Here is an 18,089-nt window from a genome sequence, read left to right as displayed (position 1 = left end):
GTTTCCTATGATTTTAAGTTATGCTTCAGTTTTTTCCTTCCTCTTCCCCTTCTTCTTTTTTTTTTTTAATGGAACCAAGTAATTAACTGACTGTTACCTGCCAAGAGGACATTCAAAAGTTTAGGATCTGATGTAATCACAATACATTTATTTTCACAATAAAAGGATATTTGTTTACTTACAGTGAGCAGAAAAGCTATGCCTTATCTGGTCAAAAGGAGTTTCACACCCAGTACCTAAACAGCACACCCTTTCCAAGAATTCTTTTCTAAAAAATATCCCTCCCCTCTACTTCAAACACACCCCTAGGAACCTCTGGATTCCAGAAGCAGCTCAGCATTTTCCATTTATTGAAAGGAAATCCCTGTTGACTTGTTTAACCTCTAATTAAAAACAAGAGTGTGACTTTAGTTTTGCTGGTACAACGAGCAGAGTTTATAATCTACATGGGAAGGAAATCAGATTTTTTATAAGGTTTTCCTAATTGGAAATATAACAATTTCATTGTTCTCATTAGTACACCCAAGAAGTTATACTTATTGATGGATAACAAATACTTGTATTACTTCCCTGTCATTCCCTCTTGTTCCTCCTAATAATTCCATCCAGATCCAAAAAGGGAACCAATCCACTTGTTTAACTGAGTGTTATATTTGCCACTTAATATGGAACGTAAAAAAAGAGTTGTGCCTTAGAGCTTTATAGACACAGGATGCTTGGAATGCAGAGAGTATAACAAGCCAGCCAGGCAGCTTCTCACAAGTACCAACTCAACTCTCAGTGGATTGGGCCTACTCAGAAGGGGCAAGAGGTTCTCATTTTGAGATTTAACTCTTCACCTTTTCTAGTTTGTGCACATCTGCTTCCAGCACTGATCTCTGCTTCTTAATTTCCAAGAGGCTCTCTAGCATACTCTGCTTGGGCTGCAGCTCTTTGTCAAAGTAGTTATACATCCCACACCAGAACCTTGAATAAACAAAAAGAAAAAAAGTGGGTTAGCTTAGCTGGAGAAATAGATTATTTATGTTTTCCTCATGTCAAGAAAATATTAGCCTGGTAGGTAGGCAGATCTCAAAAGTAAGGTAACTTTGATGACATTAAAAAGACTGGACATGCTCATAATTTAAGAGTAAAGTTCCTAGCAGAAAGATCTCTGCTGAAGACAGGCTTCCTAAAGTCGTACTGAGCTCACAGCCATCTCTAAACCCACCCCTTGACATGGCCCTGCCCCCATAGGGACAAGACACAACTTCACCCAACAGTGGGCAGGCACAAGCCCCAGGACCAACCTTAACCACCAGGGGGCAGACACCAGAAGCAAAAGGAGCTACGATACTGCAGGCTGCAGAAAGGAGACCACAAACACAGAAAATTAGACAAAATGAGATGGCAGAGAAATATGATCCAGAAGAAGGCACCAGATAAAAATCCAGAACAGCTAAGTGAAATGGAGATAGGCAATCTCCCTAAAAATATAATTCAGAGTAATGATAATAAAGATCTCAGAAAAAGAATGGAGGTACAGACAAAGAAGATATAAGAAATGTTTAACAAAGAGCTAGAAGATTCAAAGAACAACTAACAGATGAACAATACAATAATTGAAATGAAAAATACACTAGAAGGAAATCTATAGCAGAATAAATGAGGCAGAAGAATGAATAAGTGAGCTGGAAGACAGAGTGGTGGAAATCACTGCCATAGAACAAAGAATGAAAAGAAATGAGGACAGTCTCAGAGACCTTTGGGAAAACAGTAAATGCACCAATATTTGCATTATAGGGGTCCCAGAAGGAGAAGAGAGAGAGAAAGGGTCTGAGAAAATATTTGAAGATATAATAGCTGAAAACTTCCCTAACATGAGAAAGGAAATGCTCATTCAAGTCCAGGAAGTGCAGAGTCCCATACAAGATAAACCCAAGGAGGAACACAGCAAGATACATATTAATCAAACTGACAAAAATTAAAGACAAAGAGAAAACATTAAAAGTAACAAGGGAAAAGCAACAAATAACATACAAGGGAATCAAAATAAGGTTATCAGCTGATTTTTCAGCAGAAACTATGCAGGCCAGAATCCAGTGGCATGATATATTTAAAGTGATAAAAGGGAAGAACCTACAACAAAGAATACTCTGCCCAGCAATGCTCTTATTCAGACTTGACAGAGAAATCAAAAACTTTACAGACAAACAAAAGTTAAGAGAATTCAGCACCACCAAAAAAGCTTTACAACAAATGCTAAAGGAACTTCTGTAGGAGGAAATGAAAAGGCCACAACTAGAAACAATAAAATTACAAACGGGAAGGCTCACCAGTAAAGGCAAACAAGAATTTGGTAAAGCTGCAGGATACAAAATTAATACACAGAAATCTCTTGCATTCCTTTACACTAACAATGAAAGGTCAGAAAGAGAAATTAAGGAAACAATCCCATTTACCATTACATCAAAAATAATAAAATACCTACAATAAACCTTCTTAAGGAGGGAAAAGGCCTATACTTTGAAAACTATAAGACACTGATGAAAGAAATTGAAGATGATGCAGACAGATGAACACATATACCATGTTCTTGGACTGGAAGAATCAAAATTTTGAAAATGACTATACTACCCAAGGCAATCTATAGATTCAATGCAATCCCTACCAAATTACCAATGGCATTTTTCACAGAACTAGAATAAAACATTTTAAATTTGTATGGAAACACAAAAGACCCCAAGTTACAAAATCAATCTTGAGAAAGAAAAAGGGAGCTGGAGGAATCAGGCTCCCTGACTTCAGACTATACTTCAAAGCTACAGTAATCAAGACAGTATGGTACTGGCACAGAAACAGAAATATAGATCAATGGAACAGATAGAAAGCCCAGAAATAAACTCATGCTCCTATGGTCAATTAATCTATGACAAATGAGGCAAGAATATACAATGGAGAAAAGACAGTCTCTTCAATAAGTGGTGCTGGGAAAACTGGACAGCTACATGTAAAAAATGAAATTAGAACATTCTCTAACACCATACACAAAAATAAACTCAAAATGGATCAAAGACCTAAATGTAAGGCCAGACATTATAAAAGTCTTAGAGCAAAACAAGCAGAACATGCTCTGACATGAGATTAGCTCAAATTGGTGGAGTATAAGGATGTAAGCTCACACTTTTTTATGAGAACACCAAAATCACAACTAACTGCTAAACAAACATTGACAAAAAAATGCTAGAACTGACCGAAATGATACCCTATATCCAAAGACAAAGAAGAAACCACAATGAGATGGTATGATGGGCACAACTGTGATAAAATCAAATCCCATTCCCACCAGGTGGGTGACTCACAAACTGGAAAACAATGAAACCACAGAAGTTCTCCCACAGGAGTGAAATTTCTGAGCCTCACATCAGGCTTCCCAGCCTGGTGGTCAAGCACTGGGAGGAGGAGCCCCCAGATGATCTGGCTTTGAAGGCCAGCAGGGTTTGATCTCAGGAATTCCACAGGACTGGGGGAAACATAAACTCCACTCTTGGAGGGTGCACACATGGTCTCGTGTGCACCAGGACAGAGGGGAAAAAAGCAATGACCCCATAAAGACTGGGCCAGACCTACCTGCTAGTATGGGAGCATCTCCTGCAGAGGCAGGGGGCAGCTGTGGCTCACTGTGGAGACAAAGACACTGGCAGCAGCAGTTCTGGGGAGTACTCACTGGCATGAGCCCTCCTGGAGGCTGACGTTAGTCCTACCCAACAGCCTGTAGGCTCCAGTGCTGAGATACCTCAGGCCAAACAACCAACAGGACGGGAACACATCCCCACCCATCAGCAGACAAGCCTCTTAAAGTTTTCCGGAGCATGGTCCTGCAACCAGAGGGACAAGACCCAGCTCCACCCACCACTGGGCAGGAACCAGTCCCTCCTATTAGGAAATCACAGCAATCTCTTTTTTGATCCACCTCCTAGAGTAATGAAAAAGAAACAAAAATAACAAATGGGACCTAATTAAACTTAAAAACTTTTGCAAAGCAAAGGAAACCATAAACAAAACAAAAAGACAATGCACAGGTTGGGAGAAAATATTTGCAAACAACGTGACCGACAAGGGGTTAATCTTCAAAATATACAAACAGCTCATGCAGCTCTATGTCACAAAAACAAAACAACACAATAAAAAAAATGGGCATAATATCAAAATAGACATTGCTCCAAAGAAGTCATACAGATGGCCCAAAAGCACATGAAAAAATGCTCAACATCACTAATTATGAGAGAAACGCAAATCAAAATTACAATGAGGTATCACCTCACACTGGTCAGAATGGCCATCATCAAAAAATCTACAAACAAATGCTGGAGAGGGTGAGGAGAAAAGGGAACGGTCCTACACTGTTGGTGGAATGTAAATTAGTACAACCAATATGGAGAACAGTATGGAGGTTCCTTAAAAAATTAATATAGAAGTACCATATGATCCAGCAATCCCACTCCTGGGCATATATCCAGAGAAAACCATAATTCAGAAAGATACATGCACCCCAATTGTAATTGCAGTGCTATTTACAATAGCCAAGTCATGGAAGCAACCTAAATGTCCATTGATAGAGTAATGGATAAAGAAGATGTGGTACATATATACAATGGAATATTACTCAACTTTAAAAAAGAACAAAATAGTGCCATTTGCAACAACATGGATGGACCTAGAGATTATCTTATTAAGTGAAGTAAGTCACACAGAGAAAGACAAATAACATATGATATCACTCATATGTGGAATCTAATTTTAAAAATGATACAAATGAACTTATTTACAAAACAGTTTCACAGATTTCAAAAACAAACCGATGGTTACCAAAGGGGATACATGGGGATGGGGAGGGATAAATTAGGATCCTAGGCTTATCATACACACACAACTATATATAAAATAGATAACCAACAATGACCTACTGTACAGCATAGGGAACTCTACTTAATATTCTATAATAACCTATATGGGAAATGAATCTGCAAAAGAATGAATATATGTATATGTATAACTGAATCACTATGCTGTACACCTGAAACTAATACAAAATTGTAAATCACCTATATTCCAATAAAACAAACAAAAAAACAAAGGACCTGAATCATTTTTTCAAATAAGAGATACAAATGGACAATAAGCACATGAAACTATCGTCACTACTCATTAGGGAAATGCAAACTAAAACCATAACATATCATCTCATACCCAATAGAATGGCTACTATTTGAAAAAACAGAAACAAGTGTTGGCAAGAAGGTGGAGAAATTGGAACTCTTGTGCACCACTGTTGGACTGTAAAGTGCTACAGCTTCTATGGAAAACGCTATGGTCATTCCTCAAAACAATTTAAAATAGATTAACCATATGATCCATTAATTCCACTTCTCAGTATATATCCAAAAGAATTTGAAAATAGGGTCTCAAAAATACTTTTACACCAACATTCATGGCAGCATTATTTACAAGAACCAAAAGGTGGAAGTTATCCAAGTGTCTATAAATAGATGAATGGATAAACAAAATGTGATATGCAATCAATGAAATATTACTCAGCCTTAAAAGAGAATGAAACTTCTGACAGAAGGTTCATATGGATGAACCTTGAGGACATCATACTAAGTGAAATAAGCCAGAGATGAAAGGACAGATAATATATGGTTCCACTCATATGAGGGATCTAGAGTATTCAAATACACAGAGACAGAAAGTAGAATGATAGTTGGCAGGGGATGGAGTGAGGCGGAAATCGAAAACTGTTTTAATGGATACAGAGATTTCAGTTTCGTAAATGGAAAATTTCTGGAGATTGATTGAACGATGCTTAACATTACTTAACATTACTGAACTGTACACTTAAAATATACTTAACATTACTGTTATATACTTAACATTACTGTTAAGTATATACTTAACATTACTGTTAAGTAATGTTAAGTAATGTTAAGCTTAACATTACTGAACTGTACACTTATATACTTAACATTACTGAACTGTACACTTAAAAATGGTTAAGATGGTAAATTTTGTGCTATGTGTATTTTACCACAATTAAAAAAAGTAATAGGGCTTCCCCGGTGTCGCAGTGGTTGAGAGTCCGCCTGCTGATGCAGGGAACGCGGGGTTGTGCCCCGGTCCGGGGGGATCCCGCATGCCGCGGAGCGGCTGGGCCCGTGAGCCATGGCCGCTGAGACTGCGCGTCTGGAGCCTGTGCTCCGTGGCGGGAGAGGCCACAACAGTGAGAGGCCCGCGTACCGCAAAAAAAAATAAAAAATAAAGAGTGATCCCCAAAATGCTTTACCCAGGTTCTTCAAAGGATAACTAATATAATATCACAACTAGGATGATATTGATATAGTAAAGATAACAATTCCCTCACCATAAGGAGTACTTCTATTGTACTTTTATAACCACACACACCTCCGTACCCTCTATCCTCCACCCTGTCCTTAACCCCTGGTAACCATTAATCTTAACCATTAATTTTGTCTTTTTAAGAAATTTATATAAATGGAAGCATAAAGTATGTAACATTTTGAGATTAGATTTTAAGATTCATCACAATTCTCTGCAAGGTCTTGCATGTATCAATAGTTCATTCCTCTTTATTGCTGAGTAATAATCTCTGGCATTGATGTACCAGAGTTATTTTTACCTATAAACAATTTACTTGTTGAAGGAAATTTGGGTTGTTTTCAGTTTTTGGCTATTATGAATAAAATTGCTATGAACATTAGTGTACAGGTTTCTGTGTGAACAAAGTTTTCATTTTTCTGGGATACATGTCCTGGAGTGCAATTAGTGCAATTGTTAGATCATATGGTAGTTGCATGTTTAGTTTTTTAGGAAAGTGAAAATCTGTTTTTCATAGTGATTATACCATTATACATTACTGTTATATAAATGAGCTAAAGATGGTCTCTGCATAATGGCTCTATATTGTTTACTCCTTCATAGAAGGCTGGGACCTGTTAGCTGCAAAGCCCATCAGTACCAAACTCAAAATTTTACCCATCCAATTGTTTTAAACATAGCCCAAATAAGCAGTTTTTAGCTATTTAAAGCCTACTTGCTTTGCATACCCTGAGAAACTGCACTCAGCATCTGCAAGCCATAGAAAAGATGAATTTCTGCGCAATAACTGAACAGGTGCTCTGAACCACTAGACATGTGTTGAATTCTGCCAGAGGGTGCTTCTCACCAGGGCACTGCCTAAATATGAGGTAGAAACTTAAACTTCTGGGGGAGATGAAATGGAAGGCAGGACCCTATGAAAGAGGACTAGTGCCCACTAGAGGGCAAGGCAGCACGATACCATCATGATAGTGATGAGGTTATATTACCCTCTGCTTTCCTGGTAACTACTTGCAAAAGTTAGATATAGAAATGGCACAAGGGCAGAGCCAAAAAGGAGGGGCTGGTTCTCAGTTGGATAAAGAGATATATCCTTTCCTTTTTCCTGAGGCCCAGTCTCTCCTTAAAGACCTAACCCTGGAATCAAGTAAAAAAGGGGCTGCCTGTCTATATAGAATAGATCTGGTGAGGAACAAGCTTCACCTTATGGGGGCTGAAGTTAAGCAATTGGTTGCCAGAATTGGTGGCTCAAAATGGAAAAAAATGGTGTCCCTACTAATTAGTGTGAAAGGTGGGAATGACCAACAGAGAAGGCTTTGGACCCCAGTCTATATATACCTTTTGATACAGATTTTTATGGCTTAGAGGGCTAACCATCCTATGTTAGGCCTCATAAAGGCCTAGGAAGACTGGCAATGGAAAATGTTAACTGAGGCCAAATATCTCCTCCATCAGCTGGGACGTTGGAGTGGACTTACTACGTAATATAGGATGCAGTATGGCATGAAGTATGATAACTCTGCAAGTCCAGAGGTGACTTAATTAGGTCCTGAGTCTACCTAGTTGTTTGTCAGGAGGGCTCCTCTTAAGTATAAGTTCTTTTTATGAGCCATGACAGCTAATGCTAAAACAATTGAAGAGGTCAGAGCTGCCCTACATTTAAAAGAAACTCATGAAAGACAAACTCAGAGTTGTGTCACTTGTTAACTCTACAAACAATACCCTATTTGGCCTAAATTGAAATTGCTATCAACAGTGATGCCTCTTTCCTCTAGGCTAAACAAACCAATTACAACCAGGTCCGTGCTTAAGTGTGAACTATGAGATGAACAAGAGAGGTTATACTGGATCCAAAGAAACAAAGGGAATCCAAATTGGATTATCTCTGGTAAACTGGTGGAGTAATTACAATATTTACTAGGGTTAGATTACAATCCTCAAAATGCATCACTTTCAAAGACAGCTACCCCTGCAAAGACTACTTCTGATCTCCTCCAGTGGCAGGCACCAGCCCCCATATAGGGATCTGGCAGTCACAGAAGGGGTGGTTGTAGAAGCTGGCCCCTTCTAGTAGACAATCACACTTTCAACATATTAACTATAGTTTTTATTTTTTTGATATTGAGCTGCATGAGTTGTTTGTAAACTTTGGAGATTAATCCCTTGTAGGTTGCATCACTTGCAAATATTTTCTCCCATTCTGTGGGTTGTTTTTTTGTTTTGTTTATGGTTTCCTTTGCTGTGAAAAAGCTTTTGAGTTTAATTAGGTGCAATTTGTTTATTTTTGTTTTAATTTTCATTACTCTAGAAGACTGATCAAAAAAGATATTGCTGGGCTTCCCTGGTGGCGCAGTGGTTGAGAGTCCGCCTGCCGATGCAGGGGACACGTGTTCGTGCCCCAGCCCGGGAGGATCCCACATGCCGCGGAGTGGCTGGGCCTGTGAGCCATGGCCGCTGAGCCTGTGCGTCTGGAGCCTGTGCTCTGCAACGGGAGAGACCACAACAGTGAGAGGCTCGTGTACTGCAAAAAAAAAAAAAAAAAAAAAAAAAAAAAGATACTGCTGCGATTTATGTCAGACAGTGTTCTGCCTAAGTTTTCCTCTAAGAGTTTTATAGTGTCTGGCCTTACATTTAGGTCTTTAATCCAATTTGAGCTTATTTTTGTATATGGTATTAGGGAGTGATCTAATCTCATACTTTTACATGTACCTGTCCAGTATTCCCAGCACCACTTATTGAAGAGGCTGTCCTTTCTCCACTGTATATTCCTGCCACCTTTATCAAAGATAAGGTGACCATATGTGCGTGGGTTTATCTCTGGGCTTTCTATCATCTTCCATTGATCTATCTTTCTGTTTTTGTGCCAGTACCATACTGTCTTGATTACTGTAGCTTTGTAGTATAGTCTGAAGTCAGGGATCCTGATTCCTCCAGCTCTGTTTTTCTTTCTCAAGATTGCTTTGGTTATTCAGGGTCTTTTGTGTCTCCATACAAATTTTAAAGTTTTTTATTCTAGTTCTGTGAAAAATGCCATTGGTAATTTGATAGGGATTGCAGTGAATCTGTAGATTGCCTTGGGTAGTATAGTTATTTTGACAATATTGATTCTTTGAATCCAAGAACATGGTATATCTTTCCATCTGTTTGTGTCATCTTTGATTTCTTTCATCAACGTCTTAGTTTTTGGAGTACAGGTCTTTTGCCTTCTTAGGTAGGTTTATCCCAGGTATTTTATTCTTTTTGATGCAATGGTTAATGGGATTGTTTCCTTAATTTCTCTTTCTGATCTTTGGTTGTTAGTGTATACAAATGCAACAGAATTCTGTGTATTAACTTTGTAACCTACAACTTTACTGAATTCACTGATGAGCTCTAGTAGTTTTCTGGTAGCATCTTTAGGATTGTCTATGTATAGTATCATGTCATCTGCAAACAGTGACAGTTTTACTTCTCTGTTTCTAATTTGGATTCCTTTTATTTCTTTTTCTTCTCTGATTGCTGTGGCTAGGACTACCAAAACAATGTTGAGTAAAAGTGGGGAGGGTGTACATTCTTGTCTTTTTCCTGATCTTAGAGGAAATGCTTTCAAATTTTCACCATTGAATATGATGTTAGCTGTGGATTGGTCCTATATGGCTTTTGTTATTTTGAAGTAGGTTCCCTCTATGCCCACTTTCCAGAGAGTTTTCATCATAAATTGGTGGTGTATTTTGTCAAAAGCTTTCTCTGCATTTATTGAGAGGATCATATGTTTTTTAGTCTCCAATTTGTTAATGTGGTGTATCACACTGATTAATTTGTGCATACTGAAAAATCCTTGCATCCCTGGGATAAATCCCACTTGATCATGGTGTACAATCCTTTTAATGTATTGTTGGATTTGGTTTGCTAGTATTTTGTTGAGGATTTTTGCACCTATGTTCATCAGTGATACTGGCCTGTAATTCTCTTTTCTTTGGTACCCTTATCTAGTTTTGGTATCAGGGTGATACCATAGAATGAGTTTGAAAAAACCAAAAAACCCAATCAAAAAATGGGCAGAAGACCTAAATAGACATTTCTCCAAAGAAGATATACAGATGGCCAAGAGGTACATGAAAAGATACTCAACACCACTAATTATTAGAGAAATGCAAATGAAAACTACAATGAGGTATCACCTCACACCAGTCAGAACGGCCATCATTAAAAAGTCTACAAGCAATAAATGCTGGAGAGGGTGTAGAGAAAAGGGAACCCTCCTGCACTGTTGGTGGGAATGTAAATTAGTACAGCCAGTATGGAGAACAGTATGGAGATTTCTTTAAAAACTAGACATAGAGCTACCATATGATCCAGCAATCCCACTCCTCAGCATATATCTGAAGAAAACCACAGTTCAAAAATATACATGCATCCCGATGTTCACTGCAGCCCTGTTTACAATAGCCAAAACATGGAGGCAACCTAAATGTCCATCTACAAATAAAGAAGATGTGGTACATGTAGACAATGGAATATTACTCAGCCATTAAAAAGCATGAAATAATGCCACTTACAGCAGCATGGATGGGCCTGGAAATTATCATACTAAGTGAAGTCAGACAGAGAAAGACAAATATGATATCACTTATATGTGGAATCTAAAACAAAAACCAAAAAGCAAATGAACTAATTTACAAAACAGAAACAGACTTACAGACATAGAGAACAAATTTTTGGTTACTAGGAATGAAGGGTCAGGGGCAGTGATAGACTGGAAGTTTTGGATTGACATATATACACTACTATATTTAAAATAGATAACCAACAAGGACCTACTGTATAGCATAGGGAACTCTGCTCAATATTCTGTAATAACCTAAATGGGAAAATAATTTGAAAAAAGAAGAGATATGTGTATATGTATAATTGAATCACTTTGCTATACACCTGAAACTAATACAACATTGTAAATCAACTATAGTCAATATAAAATGAAAAAAAATTAAATAACTATTGTTTGGGTTTCAAGATCTAAACAGCACTGGCTGGCTTTATTGGCCACGTTTTTCCAAACCTCCCTTATCCCAGAAATCACTCATGTTTTAAAGGGACCCCTTGACTCCCCACCCCACCCAAGAGGTGATCAACTTGAGAGGAAGAATAATTAAAATAGTAATTACCCACTTTATTAAAATTGGCCCAGTTCTACAAAAAGAAGTTTCTGCTCTGGTTGTAACTGTCACCCCCTATACAAAGACTATCCATTTTCCTATTATGGGAATGGAGCTCTTCAGTCAGCAAGTATTACATGGAACAAGTTTAAGTGGTAGGCATTGCATGGTAGAAAACAGTTAATCATCCATTACTGGTGCAGGTGGTAAATATGACACAGTATCAGCTAAGACAAGGCACTGAAGGATTATGGCCTGACTTAAAGATCCCAGTAGGAAGCCTCACCTGTAAAAGGGTGCTATCAGGTGATCCATCCAGAACACCAAGGTATGCTGACTAGGAATATCCTTGTTGAAGTGAATCTGTGAGGTCTGGAAGAGGAGACTGCTTACTCAAATGTGCAGATCAGGTAAATATGACACCACCAAAGGAAATTAATAAAGTTCCAATAACTGACCCTAAAGAAATAGAGATCTATGATATGTCTGGCAAAGTATTCAGAATAATGTTCTAAAAGTTTAGTGAACAACAAGAACACACAAACAACTAAATAAAACTAGGAAAACAATCCATGAACACAATGAGAAATGCAATAAAGAAATAGAAACAAAAAAGTATATTCTAGAGCTGAAGAATACAATGACTGAACTGAAGAATTCAACAGAGCTTCAACAGCAGTCTGAATTAAGAATAAGAAAGAATCAATGAACACAAAGATAAATCATATGAACTTATCCAGGCAGAGGAGCAAAAAGAAATAAAAAGTATGAAGAAAGCCCACTGGATTTATGGGAAAAACCAAAAGAAACAAAAAATGCATTATGAGAATCCAGGAAGAAGAGAAAGATAAAGGAACAGAAAATATATTTAAAGGAATAAAGGCTGAAACTTACCAAATATATTGAGAGAAATGGACTTCCAGATTCATGAGCCCCAAAAGGCCCCCAAAAGTTTGAACCCTTTTGACACCAAAAGCAAAGGCAACAAAAGCAAAAATAAGCAAGTGGGACTATATCAAACCAAACACGTTTCTGCACAGCCAAAAAAAACAACACAATGAAAAGGCAACCTACCAGTTGAAAGAAAATATTTTCAAATCAAATATTTGACATGGGGTTAATAGCCAAAATACATAAAGAACTCATGCAACTCAGCAGCGACAAAAAAAAAAAAAAAAAAAAACCATTTAAAAAATGGGCAGAGGCTCTGAATAGGCATTTTTTGAAAGAAGATATACAGGTGGGCAAAAGGCACATGAAAAGATGCTCAACATCACTAATCACCAGGCAAATGCAAATCAAATCCACAATGAGATATCATCTCACATATGTTAGAATCACTGTTATCAACAAGACGAGAAGTAACAATTGTTGGCAAGAATGTGGAGAAAAAGGAACACTTGTGCATTGTTGGTGGGTTAGTTGGACCACTATGGAAAACAGTATGGAGGTTGCTCAAAAAATTAAAAATAGAATTCCCAGATCCAACAACTCCACTTTTAGGTATATACCTGAAAGAAATAAACTCACTATTTCAAAGACATATCTGTACCCCTATGTTCACTGCAGAATTATTTACAATAGCCAAGACATGGAAATAACCCAAGTGTCCATTGATGGATAAATAGATAAAGAAACTGTGGTGTATATATATATATATATATATATATATATATATATATATATATATATATATATATATATATATAAAATGGAATCTTATTCAGTCATAAAAAAGAGGAAATCCTGTCATTTGTGACAATATGGATGAACTTTGAGGGCATTATGCTAAGTGAAATAAGTCAGTGGAAGACAAATACTGTACGCTCTTACTTGTATGTGAAATCTTAGAAAATAAAACTTAAACCTAATACTAATACACTATTAAATGTCAATCAAATCTCAATTTAAAAAAGAAATGGGCAAACAATTTGAATAGACATTTCTCCAAAGAAGATACACAAATGGGTAATAATTACATGAAAAGAGGCTTAGTACTAACCATTAGGTAAATGCAAATCAAAACAATGAGATACAATTTCACACTCATTTGGATGGCTATTATAAAACAAACACACAAAGTAAAACAGAAAATAACAAGTGTTGACAAGGATATTGAGAAATTGTGCCCATTATGCAATGCTGGTAGGAATGTAAAATGGTGCAGTTATTATAAAAAACAGTAAGGAAGTTCCACAAAAAATTAAAAATAGAATTACCATATGATCCAGCAATTTCATCTCTGGGTATATGCCCAACAGAATTAAAAGCAAAAACTCTAACTGATGTTGTGTGACCATGTGGATAGCAGCATTATTCACAATAGCCAAAAAGTGGAAGCAACACATCCATCAACAGATAAACTGACAAACAAAATTTCATGTAAACATACAACATAATATTATTGACCCTTCAAAAGGTAGGAAATTACTTTTTATTGAGGTTTAGATGACGTAAAATGTTATATAAGTTTCAGGTATACAATATAGTGATTCACAATTTTTAAAGATTATATTCCATTTACAGTTACCATAAAATAGTGGCTATATTCCATGTGTTGTACAATATATCCTTTTAGCTTATTTATTTTATACATAGTAGTTTATACCTGTTAATCACATACCCCTATCTTGCCCCTTCCTCTTTCCCTCTCCCCACTGGAAACCACTAATTTGTTCTCTATATCTGTTAGTCTGTTTCTTTTTGATATATTCACAAGTTTGTTTTATTTTTTAGATTCCACATAGAAGTGATAACATACACTATTTGTATTTCTCTGTCTGACTCCTTTCACTAAGCATAAAGCCAACCAGGCCCATCCATATTGTTGCAAAGGGCAAAATTTCATTCTTTCTTATGGGTGAGTAGTATTCCATTGTGTGTGTGTCTATATATGTATATATGTATATATACACATATATACCACATATTCTATTTAAAAACATTTTTTATTGGAGTATAGTTGATTTACAATGTTGTGTTAATTTCAGGTGTATAGCAAAGTGAATAAGTTATATATATATATATATATATATATATATATATATATATATATATATATACACATTCTTTTTCAGATTCTTTTCCCATATAGGTTATTAAACAATATTGAGTAGAGATCCCTGTGCTATATAGTAGGTCCTTGTTGGTTATCTATTTTATATAGTGTGCACATGTAAATCACAGTCTCCTAATTTATTCCTTCACCCCATGTTTCTCCTTTAGTAACCATAAATTTGATTTTGAGATCCATGAGTCTGTTTCTCTTTTATAAATAAGTTCATTTGTATCATTTTTAAATTAGATTCCAGATAGAAGTGATATCATTTGACATTGGTCTTTCTATGTCTGACTTACTTCACTTAGTATAATAATCTATAGGTCCATTCATGTTGCTGTAAGTGGCATTATTTCGTTCTTTTTTATGGCTGAGTAGTATTCCATTGCATATATGTACCAATCTAGGTTTCATAAAAAAATTTTATAAGAGTATAGTTGATTCACAATGTTGTGTTAGTTTCAGGTGTACAGTAAAGTGAATCACTTATACACATACATATATCCAGTTTTTTTTTAGATTATTTTACCGTATAGGTCATTACAGAGTATTGGGTAGAGTTCCCTGTGCTACACACTAGGTCCTTATTAGTTATCTGTTTTATATATAGTAGTATGTATATGTCAATCTCAATCTCCCAATTTATCCCTCCCCACCTTCCCCCCTGGTAACCATAAGTTTGTTTTCTACATCTGTGACTCTATTTCTGTTTTGTAAATAAGTTCATTTGTATCATTTTTTTAGTTTCCACATATAAGTGATATCATATGGTATTTGTCTTTCTCTGTCTGACTTCCTTCATGCAGTATGACAATCTCTAGGTCTATCCATGCTGCTGTGAATGGCATTATTTCATTCTTTTTTATGGCTGAGTAATGTTATGTTGTATATATGTACCACATCTTCTTTATCCACTCATCTGTCAATAGACATTTAGGTTGTTTCCATGTCTTGGCTATTGCAAATAGTGCAGCAATGAACATTATTATGCATGTATCTTTTCAAATTATCTGTTTTTCTCCAGATACATGCCCAGGAGTGGGATTGGTAGATCATATAGTAGTTCTATATTTAGTTTTTTAAGGAACCTCCATAATGTTCTACAAAATGGTTGAACCAATTTACATTCTCACCAACAGTGTAGGAGGGTTCCCTTTTCTCCACACCCTTTCCAGAATTTATAGTTTGTAAATTTTTTGATGATGGCAATTCTGGCTGGTGTAAGCTGATATCTCACTGTAGTTCTGATTTGCATTTCTCTGATAATTAGTGATGTTGAGCATTTTTTGATGTGCTTTTTGGCCATATATCTGTCTTCTTTGAAGAAATGTGTATTTAGATCTTCCACCCATTTTTTGATTTTTTTTCATATAAGTGCATGAGCTCTTTGTATATTTTGGAGATTAATCCCTTGTCAGTCACTTCACTTGCAAATATTTTCTTCCATTCTGTGGGTTGTCTTTTCATTTTGTTTATGGCTTTCTTTGCTGTATAAAAGCTTTTACGTTTAATAAGGTTACATTTGTTTATCTTTGTTTTGATTTTCATTACTCTAGGAGATGGATCAAAAAGACATTGCTGCAATTTATGTTAGAGAGTATTCTGCCTATGTTTTCATCTAAGAGTTTTATAGTATCCGGCCTTAAACTTAAGTCTTTAATCCACTTTGAGTTTATTTTTGTTTATGGTGTTAGAGAATGTCCTAATTTCATTCTTTTACATGTAGCTGTCCAGTTTTCCCAGCACCACTTATTGAAGAGACTGTCTTCACCATTGTATAATCTTGCCTCTTTTTATTGAAGATTAACTGACCATAGGTGCGTGGGTTTATCTCTGGACTTTCTATCCTGTTCCATTAATCTATATTCCTGTTTTTGTGCCAGTACCATACAGTCTTGATTACTGTAGCTTTTTGGTATAGTCTGAAGTCAGGGAGCCTGATTCCTCCAGCTCCATTTTTCTTTCTCAAGGTTGCTTTGGTTATTCAGGGTCTTTTGTGTCTCCATACAAATTTTAAAGTTTTTTTATTCTAGTTCTGTGAAAAATGCCACTAGTAATTTATAGGGATTGCAATGAATCTGTGGATTGCTTTGGATAGTAGAGTCATTTTGAAAATATTGATTCCTCCAATCGAAGAGCATGTTATATATTTCCATCTGCTTCTGTCATCTTTGATTTCTTTTGTCAGCATCTTATAGTTGTCAGAGTACAGGTCTTTTGCCTCCTTAGGTAGGTTTATCCCTAGGTATTTTATTCTTTTTGATGTGATGATAAATGGGATTGCTTCCTTAATTTCTCTCCCTGATATTTTGTTGTTAGTGTGTAGGAATGCAACAGATTTCTGTGTATTAATTTTGTATCTTGAAAATTTACCTAATTCATTGATGAGCTCTAGTAGTTTTCTGGTAGCATCTTTAGGATTTTCTATGTATAGTATCATGTCATCTGCAGTGACTGTTTTAGATACTCTTTTTCAATTTGGATTCCTTTTATTTCTTTTGCTTCTCTGAATGCCGTGGCTAGGGCTTCCAAAACTATGTTGAATAAAACTGGCAAGTGTGGAATCCTTGTCTTTTTCCTGATATTACAGGAAATGCTTTCAATTTTTCACCTTTGAGTCTAATGTTCACTGTGGGTTTGTCATATATGGCCTTTATTATGTTGATGTAGGCTCGCTCTATGCCCAGTTTCTGGAGAGTTTTTATCATAAATGGGTGTTGAATTTTCTCAATAGATTTTTCTGCATCTGTTGAGATGATCATGTGGTTTTTATTCTTCAGTTTGTTAATATGGTGAATCACACTGATTGCCAATATTGAAGAATCATTGCATCACAGGGATGCATGGTATATGGTCCTTTTAATGCATTGTTGGATTCGATTTGCTAGTATTTTGTGGAGGATTTTTGCGTCTGTGTTCCTCAGTGATATTGGCCAGTAATTTTCTTTTTTTTTTTTTGTAGTATCTTTGTCTGGTTTTGGTATCAGGGTGATGGTGGCCTCGTAGAATGAGCTTGGGAGTGTTCCTTCCTCTTCAATTTTTGGAAGAGTTTAAGAAGGATAGTTGTTAACTCTTCTCTAAATGATTGATAGAATTTGCCTGTGAAGCCACCTGGTCCTGGACTTTTGTTTGTTGGAATTTTAAAATCACAGTTTCAATTTCAGTACTTGTGATTGGTCTCTCATGTTTTCTATTTCTTCCTTGTTCAGTCTGGGAAGATTGTACATTTCTAAGGATTTGTCCATTTCTTCTAGGTTGTCCTTTTTATTGGCATACATTTTCATATAGTAGTCTCTTATGATCCTTTGTATTTGGGTGGTATCAGCTGTAACTTCTCCTTTTTCATTTCTAATTTTGTTGATTTGAGCCCTCTCCTTTTTGTTCCTGATGATTCTGACTAAAGGTTTATCGATTTTGCTTATCTTTACAAAGAATCAACTTTTACTTTCATCAATCTTTTCTATTGTTTACTTTGTCCCTATTTCATTTATTTCTGCTCTGATCTTTATGATTTACTTCCT

The 18,089-nt window shown here is 36.2% G+C and overlaps 1 protein-coding gene across 1 annotated transcript in view; it reads right to left on the bottom strand.

The window, feature by feature from the left end:
* Positions 1–18,089, bottom strand: part of MTMR8 (myotubularin related protein 8) — a 257,386-nt gene that overhangs the window by 2,007 nt on the left and 237,290 nt on the right. Inside the window, exon 13 of the mRNA XM_060002711.1 lies at positions 840–966. Coding sequence (XP_059858694.1) covers positions 840–966 — 127 coding nt within the window. The remainder of the gene's footprint in view (positions 1–839; positions 967–18,089) is intronic.

This window comes from Delphinus delphis, chromosome X, assembly GCF_949987515.2.
Source record: "Delphinus delphis chromosome X, mDelDel1.2, whole genome shotgun sequence".
NCBI lineage: Eukaryota > Metazoa > Chordata > Mammalia > Artiodactyla > Delphinidae > Delphinus > Delphinus delphis.
The sequence above is the reverse complement of the archived record's forward strand: the minus strand, read 5'-3'. Positions and strand labels throughout refer to the sequence as shown.